Below are 19222 nucleotides of genomic sequence, written 5' to 3'. Positions count from 1 at the left end.
ACATACAAAACTCTCAATAATCTAAAAATATATACATAGATATTTATATGCACACAATAGCGTTCTAGAATGCATCATACAGCATAATTCTGCCACGTATTTGTTTTCCTCGAATGTCGTCAATCGAAGATTTTATATCAGAAAATTTTATATGTTATCTTGAATTTAAAATTTTAGAATGAATATTATTTAAATGGTAAACACCAAGAATAGCGTCGCCTGGCATTTGACGTAATATCCAACATGGTACCTGTATTGTGTAATTCTCTGCAATTACCGTCAGAAATACTCTAAACGCATTGGTGGAGGTGCGAAATGAATTTCCAATAAAAACAAATTCTTGCAAGTACGTTGTAAATAATCAGCAACTTGTGCCGAATTGACGTTTCAGCTACCGTTTCACAATGGAATATAAATGCATTCGTTTGTGATTCACCAAGACAACTTTGTGGATACAAATGATAGTGAATTACATACTCAACGTTTTGTGTATGTAAATGTATGTAAACGCCAGGGGATGTTATTCTTGGTGTTTACCATTTAAATTATGAATAATATTATAGTTTCGATATATTATTATATAACTATGTAATGTATAAATTGTGTTGTTTTATAAAAGAAAAATTTATAATGGTCGATTTTTCTTGTCTTTGTACTGCTGTCAAAAGCACATGGCGATAAGTCATTCACGGAGGTGATTTTGTTATAATTTCAACGGGTTCATCTTTGATCAATTTAGGTAATTATTTTAACTGTCAAAACCAAATTTTATTTTTATTAGTATTTACCGTAACATTTTATTAGATCAATGTGTATTTTATGCAGATTTAAAGTCTGTTTGTTTGACATCTTAAAAATAAATTGTTTCTGTCCACATTTAGTTTGAAAATATTTTATATTTATTTCAGGATAATAAACTATGGACGAAGAAGAAGTAAATACCAAACATTTATTGGCACTCACTTCCATTATCGAAACCTCAGATCCACCATCAATTCTATTGAAATCGTATCTATTGTAAGAACGATAGAAAATTTTAGTTTAAATAACAGTGTATTTAATGTGTTCACTCTATTTAAATAATAGTTCCCTATCTAAATAATTGTTCTAATACTTTTAGAGCACATTGTGCAGAGATTTCTACTTATAAATTCAAATTGCCAAATAAAGTCTTCGGATCCAATGTTCGTTGTTCCAATTGTTTTACATCTTGGTATGCTAACAAAACGTTTCAAAAGGTGTTTGTCTATGTATTTACTTTCTGTTTTACATAATATCAAGTATTGAAGATTATGTTTCATATTGTGTTTAAATAATTACAGATAAATGTTTTAAAGAAAAAATTAACAGTATCTGCAAAAAAAAGGTACAAAAAAATCAAACGTAACAAAAGTGGAAAAAATAGTCAAGATGCAATTGAGAAAGTCAGTAAAATTTTAAATAGTGACATATATGTAAGTATGATAGAATTATTATCATGTATTTTATAATTACTTTAATAAAAATATAAAATGTTTGTATTTTTTTTTTAGAGAATTCAATGTTGTGTATGTAATAAATTTACAGAATTATTTTGTGAAAAACGTAAAATAGCTAAAAAGAGACTGTCAGAAAGTTTAAATATTACAAACACACCCGTAAATGTAAAAAAAAAGGTTGCATCTGGGTCTTCAGTTACGTCTAAAAATTCAAATACTCCATCAGAAATGCGTAATAAGAAAATGTATTCAAAAGATAAAAATCTCACTAAGCTATTTTATCAAACCCCAGATAAACAATTGGAAGAAAAAGCTTCACCTAAGGTGAACAATACAAACGCCATCGCTAAGAAGAAAAGGCATAGAGATAAGTTTGCAGGATTGTGTAAAATTGCTTGCACTTCATCTCCAAACACTCCACGGAAAAATGGTCCACTGAATCTTTTCTTAAAATCAATTTAATTTTTTAGCATATAATTTCTATTATTTGCTGTTTTTTCTATACAATTTCTGATAAGATGCATATGTATTGTAATAGAATAACTAATAGACATATGTATATTAATTTTAGATACTTAAAATGATATTTTTTACATTTTAACATTGTTTTGTTTTTTATTACATACCTCCTTTATTGCATATTCAGTGCATATTTGCATATTTTTATGTTAGTGGTGGATAGTGGAAATTTTATTTCGCACCGCAAAGCTTTATTTCTACAAAGCTCTTTTATGTTTCCCTTTGCAAACGGTTGAGCTAGAATTCCTAGTCTTCCAATCGTTTTGAAACTTTGCCATTTTTTTTATGTAATTTTTTATTTAAAAAGACAAGAGTTTTGAAATATTTTAGACATTTAATAATGGTTTTCCCCTTATATTACATTCAATTTAATTCAAGAAACATTAAATAACATTATATCTTGGACTAATTGTGCTTCACTTCTGACTTAAAACAAACTGTTTAAAAAAGCAGGATGGCGACCCAAACTCGATCCGACAGCTTTATTTACTCGATAATACAAGTGGTCAACGACTGGGGTGTTTCCCTTAACCCTTAATTCAAGTTAACCATAATAATTTATTAGATTATAATCTAATATATAATTTCGAAAGAGACTTTGTATGTATGTAAGTATCTTTGGTTGGGAACTTCGTAAACAAAACAAAGTTTCTATGACGACAATTCAATTGGTTCAATCGATTCAAATAAATATAATTAATTAACAAATGAATATTTGCTTTAGATGTGCCATGTTTACACTGTTTATATTAGAAATACTGAGCGAAGCCGGGTAAAGGTCTGTTCATACCTATCCAGCACGACCCGTATCCTGCAGTGCGGATAGTATTCTTTGGTACATTATATGGACGTATTCGTTTCGGTGATTACTGGTCACAAATTACTCGGCACAAAGTCACTAAAATCTCTATAACGGAACATCTGGCAGTCGAAAAGTCCATCATACTAACGATAACTATCATAGTAACGAGAACTTGAGTGCCAAATATTGTGTATTCGCGATTTTCATGGCAAAATTTGTCTTTGTGACCACCCCAATGTGACGAATAGTCCAATTACCACGTATTCATACTCCATTCGCGCATGCGCATTTACGCATTCATGCGCGTCCATATAGAATGTACTAAAGAATACTGTCCGTACTTGCAGGATTCGGGTCGTGCTGGATAGGATAGTACCTTAAAACAACTAGTGTAATAAAAAAATACTACCATGAACATAAATTTAAAATTAAATTACGCAGATTAAGTATGTTTGCATCAACATCAATGAAATGACAATTTGATGTTTTTGTGAGCTGTGTGCTACTTGCCAATATTCAATTCACAAAACAGGATAAAATGCTAGTTTTCATTTCTTTCAAAATGCCATCGTGATATTCTTTACTCAAAATTTGCAGAATGCCACCAAATTAATATCGATTTTATCAAACTCGTTTGATTTTGTATATCGTATGATTTTTCGTAGTTTTATAAAAACAATATTCGTGTTTTAGTCTACTCAGTAATTTAGAATGTGCAATGCATTTTAAGATTTTTCAGATAGCATTGTGTAAGGCATAGTTGAATGTGTTTTGGCCAAAAGTGGCAGCGGCAGCGGCTGTCATCGCGATTTGAAGCGGCGGGCGGCGATCGACAGCCGCGGCTTTGACTCGCTCCATCCCACGCCACCGCTCTCTCTCTCTCGTGTGTCTTTTACTTTCCGTTTGTACCCAACTTTATATCCGCGCATTTGTCAAAATCGCCGTTGCAAAGTGCAATCAGCAAGTGTGACCCACCCAAAACGCTCGATCATACGTCAACAAATGCCTGCCAGCCTCGTAAATATAAACCGCCAAAATGCACCTGTCAATGTTAGGGCTTGCCAACTTCAGCACGATAAGACGATTCTCATAATACATGCCAAATTTCATTTCAATTCATTATCGCCGATTGTGTTTTTTAATTGATCTAGCCTTGTCTCTTTCTAACTGTAGTATGTATGTGTTGAACAGAGACAAATTACGCGAATGACTCTTCAATTAAAATACGCTTGCATTGAAGCATGTACATAGTTGGAAAATGAGATGTTGCCCAATTTTATTGAAAATAATTTTATGATAAATCTAATCTCGAAAACTTACGAAAAAAACACATTAATAATCATTGATTCAAAAAAATATGTTTAAAGCGAAATAATGACCAAATTATTTCTATTGCTTTTGTACCAATACCTTGTTTATAGCCAATATACAATATATAAACGTCCAAGAAGTATTAGCCTTGAAGTGAAATGCATCGTAAAAAATCATTTATTTCTATACAAATCGACACAATTATAGAAAAATTATATATATGTATATTATAGAAGCGAGGAATTGGTGTATCAACATGAAAATGAAATAAAAAGTACATTGAGTTAAAAAACCTTTAAAATCATATATAGTCAATGAATTGATCCATATCTCTTTTCAATTGTCGATCTTTATATTAAATTGTTAATTAATCCTTCAGTTGCACAATTAAATTCTAAAAAAAAAAACATCGTTTTTGTGAAACATTTACATCCACTTACTTACATCCTGATTTGTGCTTCAGTAACCATGTTTTCCTGCCACACCCTTGTCCTTAATTGAAGCGTGACTAATAGCCGTATTGTTTGATTCTTTTGTAGAATATTATGAGCGATAGAAGCAGCGATGGCAACTCTAACGAGATCACTGATTGCCTTAAAAAACTTTGTGTTAAAATATGTCCGAATAAAGGTAATTATATTGACATCTCATTTATATTTTTGTGAATGTTTTTTTTAATTGAATCGTTTGCTATTTTAGAGATGACAAAAATAGCATATCGCATGGCCGTAACATCGATGGCTGATATGTGTAATACACGCAGTCACACTATGGAGGATGTCATTTGTAGTCGGATTCAAGAACACATTCTCGTCACTCGATCAGCTCAGCACGTAGATAAATTCACCGAATATTATCAGCAACTTAAAACTTCAGTATGATAAATCAACGATGAGTCGCATAGATAGATTTATTCTTTTCATTTTAACGATCATTGTTTTATTTGCAGTTGATATTGAAAAACCGACCGGCTATATTAGAATTGTTATATTCATTGAGTCCGACAGATCAGCAAGGAAAAGAATCTCAAGATAAAAATGTTCTCTCTCAACTTTCAAGAGCTCGAAATCTCGTATCGTCACTTTCTTTGCCGATGGGTGGTGACAATTTTGTGAACAGTCATCAGAAACAACAAGTATGACAAAATTCCGAAATTGATTTGAGTTTGAATGCAAACAGAAAGATAAAATAAAATGTTATCTTTTTATTTCAGAAATCAGGATCTGCAATTAATTCGTTCGATCCCATATTTGGAAGCTTTCGCTCAACTCCTATAATTTCGACTATAAATAAAGACTCGGCTCATTTATCGCAAAACAATATGAAATATAAAAACAAAATTCCAGGTTTGAATACTGTTTATTTTATTATTGTTTCATAAGTTGTTCATGGTATATTTTTTGAAGCATAGTATTATTCCAGATGAATGTCTTATATCAGAACGAGAAATGATCCAAGAAGTGCTCTACATTGCACAGGGTGTGAAAAAACCTGATAGCTTGGGGCGCAGTGTACATGGGCGTGCAGGATTAGTTACGAGAATAGCGGAGTTGGGTTTTTTGCATGATAAAATTTGCTATCACATGGACACCTCGTCTGGTTGCATGCCTATAGGTACATACATTTGTTGAATCTTATAAATTTTATCTAGATTATAATTTTTTACTAGAATATACGTTTATTTAAAGGTCTTGTCGGTGAAGGCTTAGTATCTGCATTCCGCAACGAATTGACAGAATATTACAGATCTTTAGCAATTTTACAATCTCAGGTATCTATTTTTTTTTATGTAGTTCAATGTTTATCTTGGAGTTAATTTATTAGTATCAAATTGATTTTCAGTTGAATTCTTCATCTCCGGATCAAGTTGGTTCTCTTACTTTGCGGCGTCTCTTGGTTTGGTCTTTGGAACCGTTACATAGATTAAAATGGTTAGCCATTATAGGCCATGCCAGTCAAAATAAAAAAGGTATATTTTTCTCTAAAATGCAATGTATTTTATATTAAACTGTTATACATTTATAATTATTCCACTATAGGGGGAGAGTTGGCTTCATGTGTTCACAAGTTTTTAGCTCACGGTGATCCTAGAGTTACGTCTCTTGTACATCAACTATTAGTGTCAGTTTGCCATCCAATTTACATAATGCTATGTAGATGGCTTCTAGACGGTATGTTAAGTGGTTTTTTTATTCATAGCTTGGAATACATATTAAGTTTCGTTTATAATTACTTGTTTAATTTTGCAGGCGAAATAGACGATAGGCATAATGAATTTTTTATTGATGCCAGGGGTAGTGTATCAACTGAAAGGTTATGGCATGATAAATATAGAGTGAGGTGTGTTGTATCATTTGATTTTTTTTATATATATATATATATATATATAGTCGTGCAGCAAGTACTTAAGTACTTACTTTTTCTAATTTGTATTTCAGAGAAGCTATGTTACCAGCCTTCATTAGCAAACAACAAGCTCAACAAATATTGGCGACAGGTAAAAGTGTGACATTTTTGAGAGAAGTATGTGGAGATAGAGGTCAACTAGCTGAACGAGAAACTTTGAAAAGAGTTTTGGATAATAGTAGTGGTAAAATTTTTATTTTATTTATAAATCGATAAAATTCCTATGTTTGTTGTATTGAAAATTATTATTTTTGTCTTTCAGTGGAGCTATTATTTTCTGGTGGCTCTGAAACAAAATTGCATGCTGTGATGTCTTCTGCCTATTTAGGTGTATCAAGAAGACTGTTAGATACTTTATTAGGTCCTCACAAACTACTGCAACATTTACAAGCATTGCGTGGATATTTATTATTGGGACAGGGGGATTTTATTCAAATGCTAATGATTTTACTTGAGTTAGTAATTTTTATCAACCATGAAAATATATTAAACATCTATTTTATTTTCAGTTCCATTTTCTATATTTCATTTGTTTTATTTTTAGACCTGAACTAAACAAAAATGCCAATCAATTATATGTTCATAATTTGACGTGTATTTTGGAGTCTGCTGTGCGAGCTACAAATGCTCAATACGAAGATGCAGAAATTCTAAATAGACTATATGTCAACCTATTTCCTCCATCAGCCCGTAAATATTATATGCATAAATATGTATGTGTGTATATATCCAATATTTTACCCTGTATAAATGATTGTTTTGTTTTCAGAGGACAATGGATGGGACGTTTTTTCCCTTTTCTATAGAGTTGAAGGACCATTAGGTACTGTATTAGAACCTGAAGCTGCAGCTAGTTATAGAACACTATTTACACATCTTTGGAGAGCTAAACGTATGGAGTATACTCTTGCTCAAATGTGGAAACAGCACACTATAGAGTATAAAACATTCTCTAAAATGCCAGGTCAATTAACTTTTTCGGATTGAAATTTTTATTTCCGTCTTAGAAATGTATTTTATTTTTATATAATTTGTTTACAGAAGTTATGCCATTGTTACGACGACTTCACGCTTTGCGCTCTGAAATGCTGCATCTTGTAAAAGAATTACAGTATGCTCTGTTTGTAGTAATTGAATGTGCTTGGCAAGGATTATCAACAGGTGCACGCCGTTCACACGCTCTAGATGAATTATTGACTGCTCATCGTCAATTTTTGGCAGCTGTTACCGCGGGTGCATTATTAGATGAAAAAACAAAGGTTTTTTTTTCTTTTTTTAATAAAAAATAAAGATAAATACGTAGCATGGGTGTACAATATAAATTCTCATTTTTTATAGCAACTGCAAACGTATTTAGGCAATGTATATGATGAAATTTTATCGTTGAGGCATTTTGAGACCAATTTGTATGCGAAAATATCAGAAGAATCAGACCGTCGGAAAAATATAGAAAAGCTCAAAGTGGAAAGGAGTAAAAAAGGCAAATACATATTTTGATCTTTTATTACAATTGTTTATTCAATGTACATATATTCAACTCAACTTTTTATTATATAAATCAGGTGAATATGGAATTACTACAGTTGAAGAACAAAAAAATGAGAAAGATAGAAAAATATTTATCCAATATCTAGTTGAAAAGAAGGCTGATTTCAATGTTTTATCAAGAGCATACAGGTATACATATAACCTACATTTGTAGTTAATTATAAATTTATCCATTGAAATATTTAATTGCATTTATTATTTCAGAGGTCACGTTGAGACATTTTTGCTGAAACTCGCTTTGCAGAGTGAAGTCAACCTTCAATTTTTGTTGTTCCGATTGGATTATAACGACTTTTATAAGCGAGGCGATTCAAAGCTTCACGAGCCATTAACATATCAACATAAAAGATTGAGTGAAATAGGTCTTAGACACACTCATAAGTTAAACGGAATCGGCCGTAAAAATGAGCAGGCGTTCATAGAGAAATCGAAGGAAACATTGCAAGAGAAAGTGAGAAAGCCCAAGTGACAAGAAGCCTATAATATAACTTCGAACAATGTCACCGAAAAGAGTGAACTGTTAAAATTGAACAACGATAAAGAAAGTAGGAGTTCATCATTGTACTGGTTGAATTTAATTTTTTGCAGTTGGAAAGTAAAATCAGAATGTCAATGAAAATATAATATGTATTAAAATGTATTAAAGACAATACTAATAATATTGGTAAATACTTACTTACATGTCACTATTAAATTTAAATTATACAAAAGTTTTACTCAATTTACAAATGTATGTATATATGTGCAAATATTGTATTGCATTTTAAAATGCATGATTCACGTTTTCTCGTAATTGATACGCTTATTGTTACTCATATATTTTTTGTTTTTTTTTTTTTATCTGCACATAACATTTAGTTTAATGAAGTTGTGCCATTTTATTGGATAGCACTATTTAAATAAAAAATGTAGCAGTTTAATTTTCATCTAGTATGTTTAAGTTCCCAGTTAGGTGAACATGGTGTTGCCAAATATTAACATACTTTTTGTTTGTAACATCGATAAATTATTTAATTAATTAATTAGCCATAACTTAACAAAAACTCATAAAATGTGTATATTGGAAAACATATCCTGTTTATAAGTTCGTAACGTCAATTCAATATCAATTTTATATTTTGAAATACAATTTTAGTGCGCTTAAAACCGTGTTCCGATAAATCTTGCTCATGTTTGTATAAATTTTAAAAATAAGAACTGCAGATGTATGTTGTGTTTGTGAAATTTTTATATGTACATATATGTATTATGAATGTAGACTGAAATCTGTCTTTCCATGTATTTAATTGTTATTGTGTGTGATTGTAAATAATTGGAATATATTTGGTGTAGGTCTCAAAAGATAATTGCAAAAACAGCATCTCCTATGTCGTGTTGTGTGTAGTTGATAATTTGTTTTTCCAATATGTAATATAGAATTTATAATGCATGTTATCGAAAAAACAAGAGTTCGTTGTTATTGTGCAATCAATTTTATTGTAGAACGGATATATACATTGAATAAAACACATAGTTTCACGATTAATAAAATTTCTTGTCATTTTATTAACAGATTAATTTTTTCATTTTTAAGTTTCTGGCACTTTTTAATCACAAATATTTACACATGTTTATTGAAACTGTTAACAATATGAAAGATGCATTTGATTAATTATTGTAGTGAAATTAACAAAATTATATTCATTTATTAATAAAAACAATGAAAAAAAAGCTTATTATTTTTATTTATGAACCAGTCAAATTGCCTAGGTTTGCTCATACTGGTAAAGTTTGGAAAAAAAGTAAAAAACGGAACCTCTTCTGAAAATATTACAGTTCAGTGTAAGTTAAAATATCACGATATACTACATAGTATACCAAATCTTGTGGTTTTAAATGAAGAAAACCTAGATTTGTTCATAATCATCTTTAGTTAATAATATTATCGATAATAGTCCATTCGGCACACGCATGGTTTTGGCATTGAGTCAGCGATATTATATGTCTGCAACCAAATACTGAAATGGTAAAATGGGATGATCATTTGCAAAGTAGTGATTGCTGAATTGTGAGCTTAATAGATTAATGGGATATATGAAAAATGTTTCACTCAAATGAGTTTAGTAAATATATGTACATATACATATGTATATTAGGGCTGCGATACGTCCTGGTATACTGAGACATGTCCCAGTTTATAGATCTCATATCTGTAAACCTTAGATGCTTAGTCTCATAACTCACGAGATAAGAATATGGAAAAAAAGCTAAGAAATTTGTTGATTGTAGTTGAAATCATGAGTTTTTCAATTCTACATATGTACCTTCTATCACTTTCTTAACGTCCTGGTCGACATCTTCACAATTATGGCAGCCCTTATATATGTACATGTGTATATTTTTTAGAGGAAAATGCAAGTAAAGGTCATTAAATTGACAACCATTTGATTTGAAAAATATATATATGTATTGCTTTTAATTAGTAAAAACCAGTGGCGGCTCGTCTATATGGGCTGCGGAGCTTCAGACCTCCCAGTATAGTACAAATTCATGCTATTTTTGCCGTCCATATGGGCTGCAGGGCTACAGCATCCAGTATAGTACATATGCATGCTATTTTTTTCAAACCTTCTTTACATTTCACTTACTATTACAATTCATTTTGTCTGCATTTGATCAACAGTATGGTCAATAAGCGGTCTCCGTGACGAGCCCGAATGTGAAACGCCCGAAACCGCAAATATCGGAAGGCAAAGATCGAAAATCGAAAGATCTTAAGTCGAAAGATCAAAAAAAAGGGTGCATGGTAAACGGTACATACTCACTTAATTTGCGTGAGCAGGATACAACAGGAACAAGAGGAACAGGCTTTTCCTCCCGTATTAATGTGCGCGCGCAGAATACGGGAGGAAAAGCCTGTTCCTCTTGTTCCTGTTGTATCCTGCTCGCGCAAATTAAGTGAGTATGTACCGTTTACCATGCACCCTTTTTTTTTTGATCTTTCGACTTAAGATCTTTTGATTTTCGATCTTTGCCTTCCGATATTTGCGTTTTCAAGCTTTTTAAATTCGGGCCCGTGAGGTAGACCCGTCAATAAAATACTACAGCCCGATTAATCTCTGCAGCACATACGGTTTCCATATATATTACTAAATATATTCAACTTTAAAACGCAATTGGCTAATAAATGTAGTTTAAATCAATTAATTTGGTTTCCCTTCTATCTCTGAGATAATGATTTGCTTTAAAAAAATGCATTTTTGTAAAAAATATTTTCAACATGTAGTCATTTCAAATTTTGCAATAATAAAACTATTATATATGTATATATAAAAAATATTTAAATATGTTTGTAGGCGGGGTACGATGTATTGACCGTATCCCGGCCTAACGAAACACTGTTGTGTGGTTCAAAGATGGGGTCACCAATGTAGGCGGGGTAGCGATGTGTTGACAGCGCTGTTGAATGATCAGAAGGTTGCGTAGATCACGTCGGAGTAGTACCAATGTAGGCGGGTTACATGTGTGTTGACCGTATCCCGGCCTAACGAAACACTGTTGTGCTAGTTTTATAAAGTTTTATTGTTTGCCTATGGTTGTACAAAGGTATGGTATTTGTGGGCAAAAGTATGTCGTTCAGCGGTCTCTGGATATGGTAGAGTGTCGCTGGCTCAGCATTCAGCTATGTACGGAAGGTCTCTGGATACGGCAGTGTGTTGCTGGCTCGTCCGGCTGGTTGATCTTCCAAGTCCGCGTAGTGTAGTGGTGGCTGGTCAGGAGCTGTATGTTGACTGGTCTGCTGTTGTGTGTCGACGCTTGCTGCTGTGGGTCGACTGGTCTGGTGCTGTGTGTCGACGCTTGCTGTTGTGGGTCGACTGGCGTTGTTTGGGTTGTACCTCCTTTTATAGTGTTTTTGGAATGCTTGGTGGAAGTGGTTATTGACGCGTACGAAAGGAATTTTGTTTTCGTCGAGGCGTCGAATTTTCTGGAATGCTTGATGGAAGTGGTTATTGACGCGTACGAGAGGAATTTTGTTTTCGTCGAGGCGTCGAATTTTCTGGAATGCTTGATGGAAGTGGTTATTGACGCGTACGAGAGGAATTTTGTTTTCGTCGAGGCGTCGAATTTTCTGGAATGCTTGGCGCCTTTCCGCTCGATGTATTTTAATGGTGGCGGCGTGTTTCGACCGTTTTGGTTCCACTCGACTGGTAGGGGCGTTCCGCCTGAGTTTAATATAATGACTGCAGGTGCATGTCGTCTGGGTTTCGGGAATGTAGTTTGTTGTTGCGGAATATTCTCGAAGGTTTCGATGACGATGACGACGACGAGATTCCTACATGGCTCTCCGGTGAGTGTTAACGATGTGTGTGATTTTGTGGGAATCTTGATGTGTTGGAGTCTATTGACTCGATGGCGTCGTTGTTTGTCCGGTTGTGCTGGAGAAAGTTGTCTCGACAGCGGGTCTTGTGTTGCATGCCGGTCCAAGTCTTGTTCTCTACCAGGTTGCTTATTTTGGGCGAGCTGCGTTGGTAGTGAAGGTTTGTGATGGCTTGGATGGTGCTGTTGTGCAGGCTGTTGTGTTCTGCGTGGAGTCATTCGCGTGACTGTTTTGCTGGTTGTGCTGGAGTTAGTTGTCTCGGCATCGTGTCTTGCGTGAAGAACGTTGGTTGAAGAAGTGCGTTGAGTGCTGGTCTTCGTTGGTTGTGCTGGAGTTAGTTGTCTCGACAGCGGATCTTGCGTGAAGAACGTTGGTTGACGAAGTGCGTTGAGTGCTGGTCTTCGTTGGTTGTGCTGGAGTTAGTTGTCTCGACAGCGGATCTTGCGTGAAGAACGTTGGTTGACGAAGTGCATTGAGTGCTGGTCTTCGTTGGTTGTGCTGGAGTTAGTTGTCTCGACAGCGGATCTTGCGTGAAGAACGTTGGTTTACGAAGTGCGTTGAGTGCTGGTCTTCGTTGGTTGTGCTGGAGTTAGTTGTCTCGACAGCGGATCTTGCGTGAAGAACGTTGGTTGACGAAGTGCGTTGAGTGCTGGTCTTCGTTGGTTGTGCTGGAGTTAGTTGTCTCGACAGCGGATCTTGCGTGAAGAACGTTGGTTGACGAAGTGCGTTGAGTGCTGGTCTTCGTTGGTTGTGCTGGAGTTAGTTGTCTCGACAGCGGATCTTGCGTGAAGAACGTTGGTTGACGAAGTGCGTTGAGTGCTGGTCTTCGTTGGTTGTGCTGGAGTTATTTGTCTCGACAGCGGATCTTGCGTGAAGAACGTTGGTTGACGAAGTGCGTTGAGTGCTGGTCTTCGTTGGTTGTGCTGGAGTTAGTTGTCTCGACAGCGGATCTTGCGTGAAGAACGTTGGTTGACGAAGTGCGTCGAGTGCTGGTCTTCGTTGGTTGTGCTGGAGTTAGTTGTCTCGACAGCGGATCTTGCGTGAAGAACGTTGGTTGTTCGAAGCTTGCGGTTGCGTGAAGGCTTCTGGCTGTTGCCTTGTCGTGGCGTTTGTTGGCTGCTTTGTAGGCTGCGCTGTGGGCTGCTATGTAGGCTGCGATGTGGGCTGCTATGTAGGCTGCGATGTGGGCTGCTATGTAGGCTGCGCTGTGGGCTGCTATGTAGGCTGCGATGTGGGCTGCTATGTAGGCTGCGCTGTTGACTGCTGTCGTGGCGGCTGTTGGTTGTTGTGGAGGCTGCACTGTGGGCTGCCGTGTTGACTGCGCTGTTGACTGCTATGAAGGCTGCGTAGTTCAAAGATGGGGTCACCAATGTAGGCGGGGTACGATGTGTTGACCGTATCCCGGCCTAACGAAACACTGTTGTGTGGTTCAAAGATGGGGTCACCAATGTAGGCGGGGTAGGTAAGTGTGTTGACAGCGCTGTTGGATGATCAGAAGGTTGCGTAGATCACGTCGGGGTCACCAATGTAGGCGGGGTACGATGTATTGACCGTATCCCGGCCTAACGAAACACTGTTGTGTGGTTCAAAGATGGGGTCACCAATGTAGGCGGGGTAGCGATGTGTTGACAGCGCTGTTGAATGATCAGAAGGTTGCGTAGATCACGTCGGGGTCACCAATGTAGGCGGGGTACGATGTGTTGACCGTATCCCGGCCTAACGAAACACTGTTGTGTGGTTCAAAGATGGGGTCACCAATGTAGGCGGGGTAGGTAAGTGTGTTGACAGCGCTGTTGGATGATCAGAAGGTTGCGTAGATCACGTCGGGGTCACCAATGTAGGCCGGGATACGGTCAATACATCGTACCCCGCCTACATGTTATAATTTATTATTTCCAATTTTAAATTAAGTATATATGACAGCATTATTTAGTTTGAAGCAAAAAAAAAAATTATCGGTTCGGTGATAATTCCGCAAAAAGTGATTTCGCACACGTCAGATATTCCGTATTCGCGATTTTTGTGGCAACGATTGTCCTGCGCGCGATCGCAATGTGCGAAATAGTCCGTTTACCAAAGTATCATATTCATTTGATAATGGTTGGAAATTATCATGTTATGACAATTGGGTCCACATGGTTCTGTAGCGCGAGTCGTCCCATGTGTGAATGCTCGTAAGAAATTATCATTTAACATAAGTTTTATTTGTTTTCTCATTTCAATGGATCTTAATCAAGAATTTATATTTGTGTAGTTTTTTCCACAAAATAAAAGAATCCTTAATCGAATTTAAGAGTGTGGAATCAGTTTACAAAGTTAGTGCAGGAAGTACTCAATCAACGTCTGTCAAATAACTGTTCCCAATTTTACACGAGTATGGGTTTCTTATTAGAATTAAAAATTAACTTTGAATTATCTCCAACCAGAAATTGCCCACATTTGATACCAGTTGATAATGACATGTACATATACTCAACCTATAAACATGTTATTTCTAACTACATATTATTATTAAGTGTTGTATTCTTACCATATATGGTCGTAAAAAACTATTTTCCTTATTGAAGTAAACAAGTTGTTTTAATTTTATATAAATATTTACAACATATTGTGTGCTTTAATCAGTATTATGTTGACCTTTCGATTTGGTTCACTTAATTTTATGTATCGATATATTTTCTATAATTCTTATGCATTCAATTTATTGATAAATTTGTTATTTCAGTTTGTCATTTCGAAGAAGTAACATAGATCATAAAACTACTAGCGATGTCTGGAAATCTTGGTATATTACATGCATATAATAAATTTATTCACAATTTTTTCTGATTTCTATAATAATTTGTACAACTTTTTTAACAGCAATACTGAGCGTGTCTGATAAAAGAGGATTAATCCCGTTGGCAAAACATTTATCAGCATGCGGATTAAAGTTAGTCGGCAGCGGGGGAACGGCATCGACTTTAAGGCTAGCTGGTCTTACCATTTTAGATGTATCAGATATAACTGGAGCACCTGAACTGCTTCAAGGACGTGTTAAAACTTTGCATCCAGCTGTACATGCTGGTATTTTAGCAAGGTATAATATCTTTTAATGTAAATTTTTCAAATCTTGAAAATTCTCTAAAATATATATCTACATTGATTGTCAGACTCACACCATCAGATCAAAATGACATGTCCAAACAAAACTACTCAATGGTTAGCGTAGTCGTCTGTAATCTCTATCCGTTTGTTAAAACTGTATCGAAGGATAATGTTACGGTCGAAGAGGCTGTTGAAAATATTGATATCGGGGGTGTTACACTTCTACGGGCTGCTGCTAAAAATCATGAAAGAGTGACTGTATTGTGTGATCCTGATGATTATGATAAGATTATCAATGAAATGGGTAATTCCAAAAATAAGGATGTTTCTAAGGAAACTAGGTATTTATTCAATGTTATCCTAATATGCTATATGAAAGTTTAAAAGATTATAATTTTATTTATTATTAATTCTAGACAAGAACTTGCTTTGAAGGCTTTCACACACACATCGGAATATGATCTTGCCATATCAGATTATTTCCGGAAACAGTATTCGGCTGGAAAATCTCAACTGACTCTGAGATATGGTATGTTATGATAAACAATACGAATTTAATATTAACATTATGGTGGCCGCTGACTCATATTTGTAACATGTTGGGTACACGACGCTTACTGGCCGCTGATACATATATGATTCATGACTGCGCGAATATATTTTTCGTACAGAATATACATAGTTTTCAGTCCGCTGATATATATTTGTATCTCGTTTTCGTCATAAACTAAAACGTGATACAAAATTTTATCATCGGCTACAAACGATTGACGCAAACGTGATACAAAAATATATCAGCGGACTGATACAGTTCGCGCAGTCGTAAATCATATATGTAACAGCGGCCACTAAGCGTTGTGCACCCAACATGATACAAATATGATTCAGCGGCCGCCATCGTGATTAATAAATTGTATATTTTATGTATGTGATTGATTTTTTTTTAGGTATTAATCCCCATCAAAATCCAGCGCAAGTATTTACAACTGAAGCAAAGCTTCCATTCGTAGTTTTGAATGGATCACCAGGTTTCATAAATTTCTGTGATGCCTTAAACGGTTGGCAGTTGGTTAAGGAATTGAAGCAGGCTTTAGGTTTGCCTGCTGCAACCAGTTTCAAGCATGTCTCACCAGCAGGTGCAGCCATCGGTCTACCTTTAAATGAAATTCAAGTAATTTTATCACAGTTTTTTTTTATGGTAAGCTTTATTTTACAGAATGCATAATTGTTTTTAATGTATTTTAGGCATCCCTTTGTATGGTATCAGATTTGCACAAACAACTGACACCATTAGCGAATGCATACGCTCGTGCTAGAGGAGCTGATAGGATGAGTTCTTTTGGAGATTTCATTTCTCTCTCTGATGAATGTGATGCTGTCACTGCAAAGATTATATCTAGGGAAGTTTCAGATGGAATAATTGCGCCTGGATATTCTGCCGATGCTCTTGCCATACTGAAGAAAAAGAAAGGAGGAAAATATTGTATTATACAGGTATAAAAATATTTTTAATTCAACAGTTAATTATTTTTAATATATTTGTAGTATTGAGTATTGATTTTTTATTACAGATTGAAGCTGATTATACGCCTACTGAATCTGAGCGCAAAACTTTGTTCGGCATAACTATGGAGCAGAAAAGGAACGATGCCATTATTGATTCAAAATTATTTCAAAATGTCGCAACGAAAAATAAAAGCCTCCCCGATTCTGCAATCAGAGATTTAATTGTTGCTACCATTGCTTTGAAATATACGCAGAGTAATGCCGTTTGTTATGCCAGGGATGGGCAGGTACAAATCTCATAAATTGGTTGTTTAAGTTTTTATAATTTTTTATAGTTTTTGTATTAAGATATAAATTAAATTTTATTTTTATTAGGTTATAGGTATCGGTGCCGGCCAACAATCGCGAATCCATTGCACCAGATTAGCCGGTAAAAAGGCCGAAAATTGGTGGATTCGTCAGCATCCCAATGTACAAAATATGAAATTTAAATCAAATGTGATGCGTGCAAATATATCGAACATAATTGATAATTATGTCAACGGAACGATTGGTAAATTTAATTTGTAATAAATATTAATTTTGACTAGATAAATACTTTTATGTTTTATTAAAATGTAACGGTTTATTATTTTAGGTTCTGATTTGCCTTTATCAGAGTGGGAAGCTTCAGTCGAAAGTCCACCGCCTTTCATGACTGATGAAGATCGTTCGAAATGGCTTTCAAAGTTGGATAAAGTCGCACTTGCATCTGATGCATTTTTCCCCTTCCGAGACAATATCGATAGAGCCGTTCAAGTAATTATGAATAGATTAATATATATGTACATATTTCTTTCTTCAAAAATGTTTACAAAAATATTTAATTTTTATTTTATAGTATGGTGTTGAGTATATTGGAAGTCCGTCAGGATCAAACAACGATGAAGACATTGTTAAATCTTGCAACGAACATAACATAACATTGGCATTCACCAATTTGAGATTATTCCATCATTAATATGAAGAATTTCTGGCATCTATTTTTACTTTATATAGGCAGATATAACATTTATAAATAGATCTGTATAAGTACAATTTGGTTTAAATTTATGATGAATTTTTGTAACTTTATACATTTATAGTATTTTTTTAGAATTATCATTCCTTATTTTTGTTAATAAATATATTCATATTAAAATGGTTCTCATTTAAAATTTCTCACATATTGTTTTTTTAAACAACTTAGGTTGTTAAACAGGTTGATAGAGATAAGTATTTTTGAAATTGTCAGATTTACATAATTTGTAATGCAGCCACTAATCAAATGGATTTTAGTTTTTGAATTCAGGATATTCTTGGAACAGATCTTAATATTTTTAGTTACTAATTAGAAACGTTTTCATTAGATTTTCACTTCTGCGAAGAAAGTCGAAAGAAGAAATTATGCTAGTAAACTTTTCAATATTGGCGCTTAAATATCACATACTTAAACCTTGAAACATATTTTTTATAAAACTATTACAAAATAACAATAGATGTCTATATAAAGAAATACCAGAATATGAATATTGTTGGTTAGATGAGAACTCAATTTATAGAATATTTAGAACTAATATTATATAGAGAATGTTTTAGTTTATAGATTTAATAAGTGATCCATATTTTTTTCAATTTTATGTACGTACATAAATCTAGTTACGAGTATGTAAGGGTGTACTTTATATCTATTTATCATTGATAATAAAATTATAAATTGAATACAGGTGTTATTTTCAAATAATCAAGTTTTTCAGTTTAAAACAAAAGAAAATATTCAGTGAAAATTTTTCTTTTTTTTTATTTATCAGTTTTTTGCCAAGTTTAATGTCGATCGCGTTCGGTTGTGTTTTTCGTTTAATATTGTAGAGACGTACATAAAGTCAGTGATTATTGGAATGAAATTTGAAAATTCTTTTCAATAGTGTTGTGTTCTTGTGATTCGATATGGTATTAATTGTAAACGCATATACATACTTACCATATTTTTTACGATACGCTTCCGGTCGTGAGTTAAAAGTGCAATCAAATTAAAAGTGCAATAAAGTGTGAATAAAAGTGCAATTTAAACATCGATACAAGTTTCAATTCGTGAGTGCTTATCTGCCAAAATGTAAATATGTGTTTACTCAAAATTCATACCACGTAGAAAATATTGGTTAGAAAAAATTAAACAAAAGAAGTTTTTTT

General features: G+C 34.1%; 3 protein-coding genes across 7 annotated transcripts; all 3 read left to right on the top strand.

The window, feature by feature from the left end:
- Positions 1-631: 631 nt before the first annotated feature.
- On the top strand, positions 632-2083 carry LOC143912927 (uncharacterized). The gene is made up of 5 exons (XM_077432388.1): positions 632-739; positions 909-1017; positions 1121-1238; positions 1323-1454; positions 1533-2083. The coding sequence occupies exons 2-5, from the start codon at positions 920-922 to the stop codon at positions 1938-1940; spliced, it is 756 nt and encodes a 251-aa protein (XP_077288514.1). The 5' UTR covers positions 632-739; positions 909-919; the 3' UTR covers positions 1941-2083.
- Positions 2084-3555: 1472 nt separating this feature from the next.
- Positions 3556-9753, top strand: LOC143913787 (gamma-tubulin complex component 3-like). 2 transcript variants are annotated; one of them, XM_077433784.1, is made up of 18 exons: positions 3556-3682; positions 4650-4740; positions 4810-4985; positions 5060-5245; positions 5324-5456; positions 5533-5724; positions 5799-5881; positions 5953-6079; positions 6150-6281; positions 6360-6450; positions 6549-6700; positions 6779-6971; positions 7061-7206; positions 7286-7480; positions 7558-7775; positions 7855-7996; positions 8079-8193; positions 8269-9753. In XM_077433784.1, exons 2-18 carry the CDS (start codon positions 4656-4658, stop codon positions 8531-8533), a joined length of 2631 nt encoding a protein of 876 aa, XP_077289910.1. In that variant the 5' UTR covers positions 3556-3682; positions 4650-4655; the 3' UTR covers positions 8534-9753. The 2 variants fall into 2 exon arrangements, with proteins under 2 accessions (XP_077289910.1, XP_077289911.1); XM_077433785.1 differs by having other exon boundaries at positions 3556-3700.
- LOC143913789 (bifunctional purine biosynthesis protein ATIC) lies at positions 6826-18770 on the top strand. 4 transcript variants are annotated; one of them, XM_077433786.1, is made up of 11 exons: positions 14525-14595; positions 15147-15206; positions 15284-15500; positions 15574-15849; positions 15925-16037; positions 16456-16679; positions 16754-17002; positions 17080-17301; positions 17390-17567; positions 17652-17812; positions 17895-18770. In XM_077433786.1, the coding sequence occupies exons 2-11, from the start codon at positions 15191-15193 to the stop codon at positions 18012-18014; spliced, it is 1776 nt and encodes a 591-aa protein (XP_077289912.1). In that variant the 5' UTR covers positions 14525-14595; positions 15147-15190; the 3' UTR covers positions 18015-18770. The 4 variants fall into 4 exon arrangements, with proteins under 4 accessions (XP_077289915.1, XP_077289912.1, XP_077289914.1 ...); XM_077433788.1 differs by having other exon boundaries at positions 14549-14736; positions 17895-18216; XM_077433787.1 differs by having other exon boundaries at positions 14554-14795; positions 17895-18216.
- The last annotated feature ends 452 nt before the right edge of the window (positions 18771-19222 follow it).

This window comes from Arctopsyche grandis, chromosome 6 (assembly GCF_051622035.1).
Source record: "Arctopsyche grandis isolate Sample6627 chromosome 6, ASM5162203v2, whole genome shotgun sequence".
Classification (NCBI taxonomy): domain Eukaryota; kingdom Metazoa; phylum Arthropoda; class Insecta; order Trichoptera; family Hydropsychidae; genus Arctopsyche; species Arctopsyche grandis.
Note: the sequence above shows the minus strand (reverse complement) of the source record. Positions and strands in the feature narration are given on the sequence as shown.

Coding starts and splice junctions, on each gene's coding strand:
- LOC143912927 (XM_077432388.1), top strand. CDS start 920: ATGGACGAAGAAGAAGTAAATACCAAACATTTATTGGCACTCACTTCC. Junction 1,239..1,322: donor CTAACAAAACGTTTCAAAAG/GTGTTTGTCTAT, acceptor AAATAATTACAG/ATAAATGTTTTAAAGAAAAA. Junction 1,455..1,532: donor TTTTAAATAGTGACATATAT/GTAAGTATGATA, acceptor TTTTTTTTTTAG/AGAATTCAATGTTGTGTATG.
- LOC143913787 (XM_077433784.1), top strand. CDS start 4,656: ATGAGCGATAGAAGCAGCGATGGCAACTCTAACGAGATCACTGATTGC. Junction 5,725..5,798: donor GTCTGGTTGCATGCCTATAG/GTACATACATTT, acceptor GTTTATTTAAAG/GTCTTGTCGGTGAAGGCTTA. Junction 6,451..6,548: donor CATGATAAATATAGAGTGAG/GTGTGTTGTATC, acceptor TTTGTATTTCAG/AGAAGCTATGTTACCAGCCT.
- LOC143913789 (XM_077433789.1), top strand. Junction 16,038..16,455: donor TCAACTGACTCTGAGATATG/GTATGTTATGAT, acceptor ATTTTTTTTTAG/GTATTAATCCCCATCAAAAT. Junction 17,813..17,894: donor ATATCGATAGAGCCGTTCAA/GTAATTATGAAT, acceptor TTTATTTTATAG/TATGGTGTTGAGTATATTGG.